General features: G+C 40.0%; 1 protein-coding gene across 1 annotated transcript in view; it reads right to left on the bottom strand.

Moving 5' to 3' along the window:
- Nucleotides 1–13,073, bottom strand: part of LOC138080731 (phospholipid-transporting ATPase FetA-like) — a 117,371-nt gene that overhangs the window by 16,930 nt on the left and 87,368 nt on the right. Inside the window, exons 12-14 of the mRNA XM_068973599.1 lie at nt 10,187–10,395; nt 6,288–6,331; nt 1,495–1,660 (exon numbers count right to left, since the gene is read on the bottom strand). Of these exons, the coding sequence (XP_068829700.1) occupies nt 1,495–1,660; nt 6,288–6,331; nt 10,187–10,395 (419 nt within the window). The remainder of the gene's footprint in view (nt 1–1,494; nt 1,661–6,287; nt 6,332–10,186; nt 10,396–13,073) is intronic.

Raw genomic sequence — 13,073 nt, 5'->3', positions numbered from 1 at the left:
TAAAGTAATTAGCTTCCAATTAAAATAAATAAATTTAAATTAAAAACAAAAGAAGGTTCCTGGGTCTGACCCAAACTACTGAATCCAGAATCACAAAATCTGGGAGGACAGCCCAGGAAATTGAATTTTAACAAATCTCCTGAGTGAGTCTCAGGCAGATGGGTCTATGTAAAGTGCCTCTGCATAAGACTGGCTGCACTTTGATGAACACTGCTACAGGTCACAAGACTGATGGTTTAGTATACAATTAAAAAATATATATGAATGAGTATTGTCGCCTTTGAAACTCTCATCCTGGGAAGCTAAATGATTTACTCTGTTGAATCAATCTTTCAACCTGATATTACTCAAGACATTTCTGGAACTCTTCTTTTAGAATACCTCCATAACCTGAGCTATATTTTGGATTATTTCTCTTTTGAAGGCCAATTTAATTTTGAAAAACAATTATGCACCACCAAAATATTATACTTGAGAATGATGTAGATAAGGCAGTATAATTTTAGGTCAGACATAAAATGTGTCCATGGGATAATAAGACTATTTTCTTGTGTGTTTCCTACCTTGTCACTCAAGGAAGTAAACAAAGGTAAGACCAAATATGCTTCAAGTCATAGCAATTTATTGCTATATCCTCAGACCTGGAGAGGCCTTGGTGCGGTGGGAGCTTATGCGGCCAGATGACACAAGATTTGGGTTCTTATCCCATGTTTGCCTTTCTTAGCTATAGGATTTTAGTCAAGTCACTTAATTTCTTTTAGCTTCAGCTTACTTCGCTATAAAACAAGTATCATTCTTCTTATTCTGCAGAGGGCTGTCGTGAAGACTGTGAGATGTAAAATAAATGAAAGCAACTTGTAAAATTATAAAGTGATGTAAAAATATAAAGTGTTACTCATGGTAGTATTCTATTAAGTCAATTATGTTGACTTTAAAAGATGTGATTTACTTGGCTGCCTAAATTCTTGTTTGTTAAGGAAAAAAGTCTTTTAAATTTAAAAATCAGTCATTTCTCATTATTTCTAAAAAAGATTTCAATAAATTAATGGATGACGTTGTATTTGGTGACTGAAGAAATTAGGGTATATGGGGATACATTTAAATTGTGAAGCAACAAGAGGATGACAACTCATCCTTTAGGAAGTCTTGTCAGAGGTAGTGGAGTTGATCTGGACAATAAATTAGTCAAACTCTGTGACAGAACATTAGAGAATTTCAAGTTCCCCAGATAGCACCAAGTTTGATCCCTATCCAATGACTGAATCTTCTTTAAGATCAAGAGGTTGTTTTCTAACTTGAATATATCCAGGGACTAGGAGCTCACTACTTTCCTTGACTATCCATCCCATTGTTGGACAACTCTCCCTATGTTGGACAACTCTCCCTATTACAAAGTTCTTTCTTAGATTAAGCCATTACAAATGATATCAACCCCCACCCCCAAATCAGCCTAGACTCGACATTCTCAGTCAATGAGGCCTCATGATTACTCACCTTCTACTTTCTCTTCTGATATCACGGTATGACACAATGAGAGTGACAGGAAAAACAAATGTACCCAGTGATCTCCCCTTTTCACCACTTCGACCAAAGTCTTGTCATAAAATGAAAACTTAGGATCAGCCAGTTTGTTGTAGGAGAAGTCAACCTTTTCTCTTTTCTGGAACACATAAGCCAGAATGAACTTCTCAACAGCAGCTTGATACTTTATAGAAGGTTAACTGATTTAGGGGCAATTTATGGGATGTGATGAGAACTCTCAGGAGGATGGGAAAAGAAAAGCAAGATAAGTGAGAGAGATCCTGTGCTGGTTTCTGAGGCCTTTGTACTCTGACCTGGACCATCCATTCACTCAGAAAAGATCCATCACACAGGAGAGAAGCTGAGGACTTCCTGGCAGACCCTTCTTGCCCCCTTTCAACTCCAGCTGTCCTAAATGATCAATGGGCATCTTCAGGCTCTATTCTTCCAAGTCCCAAATCCATGACAAATCAAACCTGAGGATACCAGAGGTTAACTGTTCCCTATGAGTAAATGGTTAAGTCTTGTCTCTAGCTGTCCTCAACCTGATTTGGGGAGCTGGGGAGGGAAGGAGTAAGGTACAATGATATCCCTGTGTTGCACTATTCCTATTTTAGCCCACAAAAGGGCTAGAGAGGAATATTACAAGATAGAGGCAAGGATGTATAGCAAGGAAGCTTCAGTATAGACTTCTCACTCACAGACTTAATTTTGAACCATTTTACTTGACCCATCAGCACCCCTGACTCCTTCCTGCCTCTGGTCCTCAAGGTTATTGATCTTGCCTCAATCTTTAGACCTAATATTCACTACCATTTTCTTGGCTATGGGCTTGGCTCCTTTAAACGTTGACTGTCATTCATTTCAGGTAGGCTGCTGGTAGCCACCTTGGGTAGACATTCTTTTCTGGCTTCAGTTTGGTCCCAAGACTCTCTTATGCCTATCCTGGAGTGCAGCGTTGTTAACAGACTTCTCCAGGCCATACCAGAACTCTCAAGGATATATAACCAGTTTTTCGTAGTTGTGGTACTATTACACCAGAACTGGGCTTGGCCCCAGTGTGTCAAGTACAGACACAATTGTCCTGCTTGGTGATAAGTTGGGGAAACAGTAGTCTGTAGTGGACTATACTGGCTCTTTTCTCTGTCCCATCTAGAGGGTTTTTTGTCATGATAGTGAGAGAGTATGGTCAGATCCAGAGCCAAGTTCTAAACCTGGCCAAACACAGAATTGCGAGTTCTGGTAAGTTTGTGGGTTCAGTAATTTAAGATAACTCATTACATAGCATCCTCTGAGGCTTTTCTAGAACTGGGCTCTTGTACTGGTACATTCTTTGAGACTAGAAGCTGGTGAGTGATGAGAGAGAAGTTGGAGAGGTAGGTATGAGGCAGATCCTGCATTATCATATTATATGCAATAGGGAACCACAGCAACTTTATGCTGAGAGTCATATGATCAGATAGTCCTCTGGTAGCACCATGAAGAATATATTGGAAGTAGCAAGACAGGAGGCTGGGAGACCAGTTAGTAGACCACTCAGTAATTCACAAAAGAAATCATGAAGTAGTGACAAAATAAATATTAAATTCAGGGCATGGTTTGAAAATGTTTTTGACAAATTGACCTGGGGATACCTGAAGGGCATACAGGTAGTAACAAAAGCAGGTACATATAGTTTTGAAGCTCAGGTAAGAGATCTGAGTTAGTTTCTAATCTCCTGTTACAGACAAGTAATGTTTGAGAACACCAGACCTAGTTGGGTACAAGACTGAGGCAGGGATGGTTTGGAGCTGCAGTACAGCATGATTTAAGAGGTATTATTCATGAATTACTCTGAAATTGGAAGTCAAACATTCAGTTGCATAAGACTGAATGGCAAATCCAAGTCCCAGACAAAAGGATGGAAACCAGATAAGAGGAAATGAATACAGAATAGAGGGTAGATGATACAGTAATGAATTGAGGAAGCTCTTTGAGATGCTGTGACACAGCTATAGTTATCATAGGATATCTTTAGCCTTGGTCATGAAAGGGGAAGGAGATAAAAAGGGTCCCTGGATACGTGGATTTGGAGTTCATTAGTAAGTAGGCAGTAAGGTCAGTAAAAACATGATACTATAAAGATGGAAAAAGAGGTACAATAATAGAGCCCTGGGGGAGAAGGGAGTGAGATATGGTAGAAAGCCTGAGGGTGGTGAATTTGGGAATAGCTAATAAAAAGAATTAAGAATTAAACTGACCATAAATAGATTAAAAAATTATCCAAGCGGCCCTGGAAACCCAAAAGAAGTTGGAGTCTCTGAATTTGCAAAGGTTTTGTGATCTCCAAAAAGTACTTGGCATTCTGAGATTAGAAACAGAGAAGCGTAGATGGCTTGATTAATTCAAGATTGAAATTTATTGGGAGATCAAAGAGGGGGAAAAAAGGGAGGTGTTGAAGATGCTCATGATCTTGGGTACAGATGGGGGAAAGGAAGCAAAGTCACAAGGGATTGATAGACTGGAGAAAAAGGAGAACAGAGAGTGTGTAAATCTTCCTAGGATAAGAAAGTAGGTACGCTAGGAGTCAAGTACGAAGAAAACTGGAGGAATAGGTTTGTGACCAGAGATCACGACAAGGGAGTTTACAATTTCATAGTACAATTCTGGATGGTGACATGATGACCCAGAAATGGATGATACAGATTTTTTTTTTGAGTCCAAGAAGTAATCTGAAAGATAAATTCTTTCAGACACCTGAAAGCATCTATGGTGCTAGATCTCCCATAAAGAAACCAATACCACCAAGATGACAGCAGGGACTAGGCAGAGAGGGAAAAAAGGAAAAAGGTTCAAAGTGCTCAGGATGAAGTGGAGAAGCCAGGAGATCTGTAAATGTCAACGAAAGGAAGAGAGAGGAGGAGAGCCAGAAGGCATCACAACACATTGTATCACAGGAAGAAAGATTATATGAGGGAGAAAAAGTAATAGTTTATAAGTGGCACAGGAAAGAATGTCCCTGGTGGTCCAGCGGTTAAGAATCCACTTTCTAATGCAAATCAAAACCACAATAAGGTACCATTTCAAGCCAGTCAGAATGGCTGCTATCCAAAAGTCTACAAGCAATAAATGCTGGAGAGGGTGTGGAGAAAAGGGAACCCTCTTACACTGTTGGTGGGAATGCAAACTAGTGCAGCCACTATGGAGAACAGTGTGGAGATTCCTTAAAAAACTGGAAATAGAACTGTCATATGACCCAGCAATCCCACTGCTGGGCATACACACTGAGGAGATCAGAAATGAAAGAGACACGTGTACCCCAATGTTCATCACAGCACTGTTTATAATAGCCAGGACATGGAAGCAACCTAGATGTCCATCAGCAGATGAACTGATAAGAAAGCTGTGGTACATATACACAATGGAGTATCACTCAGCCATTAAAAAGAATACATTTGAATCAGTTCTAATGAGATGGATGAAACTGGAGCCTATTATACACAGTGAAGTAAGCCAGAAAGAAAAACACCAATACAGTATACTAACGCATATATATACAATTTAGAAAGATGGTAATGATAACCCTGTATGCGAGACAGCAAAAGTCACACAGATGTATAGAACAGTCTTTTGGACTCTGTGGGAGAGGGCGAGGGTGGGATGGTTTGGAGGAATGGCATTGAAACAAGTATATTATCATATGTGAAACAAATCGCCAGTCTAGGTTCAATGCATGATACAGGATGCTCGGGGCTGGTGCACTGGGATGACCCAGAGGGATGGGATGGGGAGGGAGGTGGGAGGGGGTTCAGGATTGGGAACACATGTACACCTGTGGTGGATTCATGTCAATGTATGGCAAAACCAATATAATATTATAAAGTAATTAGCCTCCAATTAAAATTTAAAAAACAGATACATCGATATATCTGGATATGACAGTCATTCAAAATGATATAGATGTAGACATAAATTTACCTAAATATATGGTCATGGAAGGAGGGCCACAATATATACTGTGTCTGATGAATAATAAGAGGCTGAAAATAGCATGGATGCTGCGATCCATCCATCCTTCCTTCCTACTTATCTACCTATCAGACCAGATGTATATGTGTGTATATATACACATGAAAAGCATCTGAAAAGATAAATACTCCCAAATTTGACACTGGTTATCTAAATGAGACTAAATCATTTTTAACTTTCTTCTTCATACATTTCAATATTGTTTGAATTTCTTTTATTATGAGCACAGATAACTTTTTTAAACAGAAAAAAAAACAATAAAGCTATTTTCAATTTATTTACTTATTTACTAATAAGTAAATAAATGTTTTAAAGGAATTTTAATAGTACTATTGAGAAAACAAGTAATATTTATATGCAGAACTAGAATTTATTCTCGAGTAATGTAATGTCTTCCAAAAAAGTATCTTAAACCACTATTCATTTGCTGTCCTAGATCATTTTTATGAGCTTAAGGATTTATCCCTTTGCTGGCTTCTTCAGACATTCTTGACTTTAAAAATATTTATATATCATTTGTATGTAATTATATACATAATAACCTTCTTATAAAAAGCTATTTTCATTTAAAAATACAAACCTAAATCTGCTCAAATAAACAGAGGTTATTTCCATTATGCGTTCTGATATTACAGGGCCAATAACAGCTGGGGTATTTCAGGGGCTTGGTGAGTCCCGGTCTGTACTGAAGATGATGCTGTAAAGCATGGCCTCGCTCAGCTCCCGCATGCACTTCACAGGGAGCTGTAAACACTCACCTTCGAGACTTCCGTCCTAGGTCCGCTTTTGTCACAGACATCACCTGTTGGTTAAGGAAACAGAGGACACACTTGGCAAAGGTTTTAAAGAAGGATTTACGTTTCTTTTTATTGTGGTAAAAGATATATAACATAACTTTTCATTTTAACCATTTTTCAGTTAAACAATTAGTATCATTCACTATGTTGTGCAACACTCTCCATTATGTATTTCCTAAACTTTTTCAGCATCCTAAACAGAAACTCCTTACTTTCCCTTATTCCCAGCCCCTGGTAACCTCTAATCTGCTTTCTGTCTCTATAAATTTGCCTATTCTAGATGTTTTATACAAGTAGAATGATACACTATTTCCTATTTTGTCTGGCTCATTTCACATAGCATAAAGTTTTCAAGAATCATTCATGTTGTAGCATGTGTCAGAACTTTATTACTTTTTATGTTGGAGGTCGTGACATTGTACAGGACACAGGAGTCAAGACCATCCCCAAGAAAAAGAAATGCAAAAAAGCAAAATGGCTACATGGGGAGGCCTTACAAATACCTGCGAAAAGAAGAGAAGTGAAAAGCAAAGGAGAATAGGAAAGACATACCCATTTGAGTGCAGAGTTCCAAAGAATAGCAAGGAGAGATAAGAAAGCCTTCCTCAGCGATCAATGCAAAGAAATAGAGGAAAACAACAGAATGGGAAAGACTAGAGATCTCTTCAAGAAAATTAGAGATACCAAGGGAACATGTCATGCAAAGAAGGGCTCAATAAAGGACAAAAATGGTATGGACCTAACAGAAGCAGAAGATATTAAGAAGAGGTGGCAAGAATATACAGAAGAACTGTACAAAAAAGAACTTCATGACCCAGATAATCATAATGGTGTGCTCACTCATCTAGAACCAGACATCCTGGAATGTGAAGTCAAGTGGGCCTTAGAAAGCATCACTACAAACAAAGCTGGTGGAGGTGATGGAATTCCAATTGAGCTATTTCAAATCCTGGAAGATGATGCTGTGAAAGTGCTGCACTTAGTATGCCAGCAGATTTGGAAAACTCAGCAGTGGCTACAGGACTGAAAACGGTCAGCCATGAAATTAAAAGACACTTACTCCTTGGGAGAAAAGTTATGACCAACCTAGATAGCATATTCAAAAGCAGAGACATTACCTTGCCAACAAAGGTCCATTTAGTCAAGGCTATGGTTTTTCCCGTGGTCATGTATGGATGTGAGAGTTGGACTATAAAGAAAGCTGAGGGCTGAAGAATTGATGCTTTTGAATTGTGGTGTTGCAGAAGACTCTTGAGAGTCCCTTGGACTGCAAGGAGATCCAACCAGTCCATCCTAAAGGAAATCAGTCCTGAATGTTCATTGGAAGGACTGATGCTGAAGCTGAAACTGCAATATTTTGGCTACCTGATGCGAAGAGCTGACTCATTTGAAAAGACCCTGATGCTAGGAAAGATTGGGGGCAGGAGGAGAAGGGGACAACAGAGGATGAGATGGTTGGATGGCATCAACGACTCAATGAACATGGGTTTGGGTGAACTCTGGGAGTTGGTGATGGACAGGGAGGCCTGGCATGCTGTAATTCATGGGATTGCAAAGAGTTGGGACATGACTGAGTGACTGAACTAAACTGAACTCCTTGGAAGGAAAGTTATGACCAACGTAGACAGCATATTAAAAAGCAGAGACATTACTTTGTCAACAAAGGTCCACCTAGTCAATGCTATGGTTTTTCCAGTGGTCATGTATGGATGTGAGGGTTGGACTATAAAGAAAGCTGAGGGCCGAAGAATTGATGCTTTTGAACTGTGGTGTTGGAAAAGACTCTTGAGAGTCCCTTGGACTGCAAGGAGATCCAACCAGTCCATCCTAAAGGAGATCATTCCTAGGTGTTCATTGGAATATACAAATGTGAGAGCTGGGCACTAAAGAAGGCAGAGCGCTGAAGAATTGATGCTTTCAAACTGTGGTGCTGGTGAAGACTCTTGAGAGTCCCCTGGAAAGCAAGGATATCAAAACAGTCAATCTAAAAGGAAATCAATCCTGAATACTCTTTAGAAGAACTGATGCTGAAGCTGAAGCTCCAATACTTTAGCTACCTGATTCAAACTGCTGACTCATTAGAAAAGACCCTGATGCTGGGAAAGATTGAAGGCAGAAGGAGAAGAGGGCAAAAGGATGAGATGGTTGGATGGCTGATTCAATGATCACTGATTCAGCGGACATGAACTTGGGCAAATCCTAGGAGATGGTGAGGGACAGGGAAACCTGGCTTGCTGCAGTCCATGGGATCACGAAGAGGCATACATGACTTGGTGACTGATTAACAGCAATATTCCATTAAATGGATATATCACAGTTTGTTTACCTATTCAATTGCTGATGGAAACATGGGTTGTTTCCACCTTTGGCTATTGTGGATACTGCTGCCATGAACACGCATACATCTCTCTGTTTGAATCCTTGTTTTCTTTTTCCTCTTTTTGGTATATACTTAGGAATGGAATTACTGGGTCATACGGATCTGCCTGCAGAGCAGTAGATCTGGGTTTGATCCCTGGGTTGGGAAGAGCCCCTTGGAGAAGGAATGGCTATCCACTTCAATATTCTTGTCTAGAGAATTTCATGTACAGAAGTGCCTGTTTGGCTACAGTCCATGGGATCACAAAGAGTTGGACACTACTGAGAGATCAATACTTTTACTTTTTTTTTCATAGTAATTTAAAGTAGGACTTTAAAAATATTTATTTATTTGGCTTCATTGGGTTTTAGTTGCAGCGTGCCTGCTTCTTAAGTTGTGGCTTTTGGGTTCCAGAGGGTGCGGGCTCAGTAGTTGTGGTGTAAGGGCTTAGTTGCTTCACCATATGTGGAATCTCAGTTCCCCTATCAGGGATCAAACTCAAGTCTCCAGAATTGGAAGGTGGGTTCCTGTGGAACTTGAATTCACTTGGAATTAGGTTCTTGACCAGTAGATAGCATAGACAGATTGGGGGTGGAAGACAGTTTGATGCCAAGTGCAGAAACACCCAGGACCCTTTGCAACCCTACCTAGCATATGATCAGGTCTCACAATGAGTTAAAAAATTAAGACCCTCACCCAAATCAACCACGCAAAAATAAGCTTTCAGAGTTTATACATGTGAAAACTTGTTTGGCAGGAGTAATAGAAAATATTAGAATGCTCTAGCTTTTAAAAATATTTTAACTTTAATTTTTAAATTTAATTCTTAAATTTAAAAAAATCATACATTTTAAAGTGTACAATTCAGGGGCATTTAGTGCGTTCACAATGTTTTGCAACCACCACATCTTTCTAGCTTCAAAGCTTTTTCATCATCCCAGAAGAATATTCCATGTGCTCTAGCTTTTTCGATGTGATTGCTTTCCTTCGCTAGTTACTGCCATAATGTTCATACATATGAACACTTAACACTATCACAAAAACAAGCTCCTCTAACACAGGAAATAAATGAACAACTGGGTATGGGAGACACTGATCAAATTCTGAACACCCTTTGATGGCTTCTTTCTAGACTGTTTATTGGACTGAGGCAGAATCAGGAGAATAGCAGCTTCAGTAACATCCTGGTTGCACCATCTGATTTAATGTGAGTAACTAACATTCCCAAGACACTGGCAATTCTCTGAAGACAGAGATTAAGTCTTATACATCTTTATATTTCCAATGTCCCACACAATGGATGGCATCTATAATGTGCTACATAAGTGTTTTTTGGTTAGAACTGAATGGACTAGGTGATCTTTGCTTAGTGGACAGCAAGTTGTAAGAGTAAGAAAATGTAAATTTAGAGACATATAAATTTAGAGATAGATTATTCCTGAGAACAACCTGCAAAGTAAAATTTCCCCAAGATTACGGGAAAGCAGAAAGACATGCATACCATATAACATCCCGTTAATTGAACACTTGTTGAAAATCATAATGTTTTGAGTCAGGGTTCCTGTTTTGTCAGAGAACACGTATTTGACCTGGCCGAGCTCCTCATTAAGGGTGGTGGTACGAGCCTGTGCTGGCATGTTCTTCGGTTCATAAAACATCTTCCGATCCCAGTTGATATAGAAACTGTTGCCCAATCTTATTATCTCAACACTAAGGAGAAAGCAAGAAAAGAAGGGTCCTGGGTCAATGCAGGGCAAGTAAATTCATCCCCCTGGTTTCCTTCTTTCCAGTCCTGTGGTAGAAATGAAAATCAGAATACCTTCTCTCAGAACCTATAGTCTTGAAGGACCCTTCATACTAGCCAACCCATTGTAATTCTAGTTTGATCATTATCACTGAAGTCTTTACTTGATTACCAGATACACTGATTAACTTTGCTGAAGCATATTCCCTTTATACTACTTCTTTCAAAATTTTAAAAATTCTGTAACAATGCAAGGCCTGACAGAGTTAAGCTAGTTTATAAAAGGCAACCAAAGCTTAATTAGAGGGGTATTGCTGCTGTCACATAAACTCATTGATGGGGAGGAAAGATACTTGAGACTGGAGACAGTGTTTCTTTGTTTCAGAAGAGGAAGGGGAAGATCTGTGAGACTCAGAAACAGCTTACAGGAGCTGATCCTCTGATAAATTTCTCGGCAGACCCAGCCTGCCAGTAGGGTAGCTTTTTACTAAAACAGCTTCCTCTCCATTTTTATCTGAATTTTACCAGTTGTGTGAGTCACATTCCACTTTTATTCTACATAACATGCTTTATGGATTCCCTATGGCTTCCCTCATGGCTCAGCCAATGCAGGAGATGTGGGTTTGATTCCTGGGTTGGGAAGATCACCTGGAGAAGGAAATGGCAACCCACTCCAGTATTCTTGCTTGGAGAATTCCATGGACAGAGGAGCGTGGCAGGCCACAGTCCATGGGGTCACAAAAGAGCTGGACATGACTTAGCAACTAAAAAACAACATGGTTAACAAGCATCTTCATTTTAAAACAGTGCAGACTTTTTAAGTGCCGTCCTTCCTATCATCATTCATATTTCAGTTCAGTTCAGTTCAGTCGCTCAGTTGTGTCCGACTCTTTGTGACCCCATGAATCACAGCACGCCAGGCCTCCCTGTCCATCACCATCTCCCAGAGTTCACTCAAACTCATGTCCTTCGAGTCGGTGATGCTATCCAGCCATCTCATCCTCTGTCGTCCCCTTTTCCTCCTGCCCCCAATCCCTCCCAGCATCAGTCTTTTCCAGTGAGTCAACTCTTCGCATGAGGTGGCCAAAGTACTGGAGTTTCAGCTTTAGCATCATTCCTTCCAAAGAACACCCAGGGCTGATCTCCTTTAGAAAGGACTGGTTGGATCTCCTCCCAGTCCGAGGGACTCTCAAGAGTCTTCTCCAACACCACAATTCAAAAGCATCAATTCTTCGGCGCTCAGCTTTCTTCACAGTCCAACTCTCACATCCATACATGACCACGGGAAAAACCACAGCCTTGACTAGACGGACCTTTGTTGGCAAAGTAATGTCTCTGCTTTTGAATATGCTATCTAGGTTGGTCATAACTTTTCTTCCAAGGAGTAAGTGTCTTTTAATTTCATGGCTGTAGTCACCATCAGCAGTGATTTTGGAGCCCCCCAAAATAAAGTCTGACACTGTTTCCACTGTTTTCTCATGAAGCGATGGGACCAGATGCCATGATCTTTGTTTTCTTAATGTTGAGTTTTAAGCCAACTTTTTCACTCTCCTCTTTCACTTTCATCAAGAGGCTTTTTAGCTCCTCTTCACTTTCTGCCATAAGGGTGGTGTCATCTGCATATCTGAGGTTATTGATATTTCTCCCGGCATCTTAATTCCATCTTGTGCTTCATCCAGCCCAGCATTTCTAATGATGTACTCTGCATAGAAGTTAAATAACCAGGGTGACAATATACAGCCTTGACGTACTCCTTTTCCTGTTTGGAACCAGTCTGTTGTTCCATGTCCAGTTCTAACTGTTGCTTCCTGACCTGCATATCGGTTTCCCAAGAGGCAGGTCAGGTTGTCTGGTATTCCCATCTCTTTCAGAATTTTCCACAGTTTATTGTGATCCACACAGTCAAAGGCTTTGGCATAGTCAAGAAAGCAGAAATAGATGTTTTTCTGGAACTCTCTTGCTTTTTCGATGATCCAGCAGATGTTGGGAATTTGATCTCTGGTTCATCTGCCTTTTCTAAATCCAGCTTGAACATCTGGAAGTTCATGGTTCACATATTGCTGAAGCCTGGCTTGGAGAATTTTGAGCATTACTTTACTAGCGTGTGAGATGAGTGCAGTTATGTGGTAGTTTGAGCATTCTTTGGCATTGCCTTTCTTTGGGATTGGAATGAAAACTGACCTTTTCCAGTCCTATGGCCACTGCTGAGTTTTCCAAATCTGCTGGCATACTAAGTGCAGCACTTTCACAGCATCATCTTTCAGGATTTGAAATAGCTCAACTGGAATTCCATCACCTCCACCAGCTTTGTTTGTAGTGATGCTTTCTAAGGCCCACTTGACTTCACATTCCAGGATGTCTGGCTCTAGGTGAGTGATCATACCATCATGATTATCTTGGTCATGAAGATCTTTTTTGTACAGTTCTTCTGTATATTCTTGCCACCTCTTCTTAATATCTTCTGCTTCTGTTAGGTCCATACCATTTCTGTCCTTTATTGAGCCCTTCTTTGCATGACATGTTCCCTTGGTATCTCTAATTTTCTTGAAGAGATCTCTAGTCTTTCCCATTCTGTTGTTTTCCTCTATCTCTTTGCATTGATCGCTGAGGAAGGTTTTCTTATCTCTCCTTGCTATTCTTTGGA

This window comes from Capricornis sumatraensis, chromosome 6 (assembly GCF_032405125.1).
Source record: "Capricornis sumatraensis isolate serow.1 chromosome 6, serow.2, whole genome shotgun sequence".
Taxonomy (NCBI): domain Eukaryota; kingdom Metazoa; phylum Chordata; class Mammalia; order Artiodactyla; family Bovidae; genus Capricornis; species Capricornis sumatraensis.
Note: the sequence above shows the minus strand (reverse complement) of the source record. Positions and strands in the feature narration are given on the sequence as shown.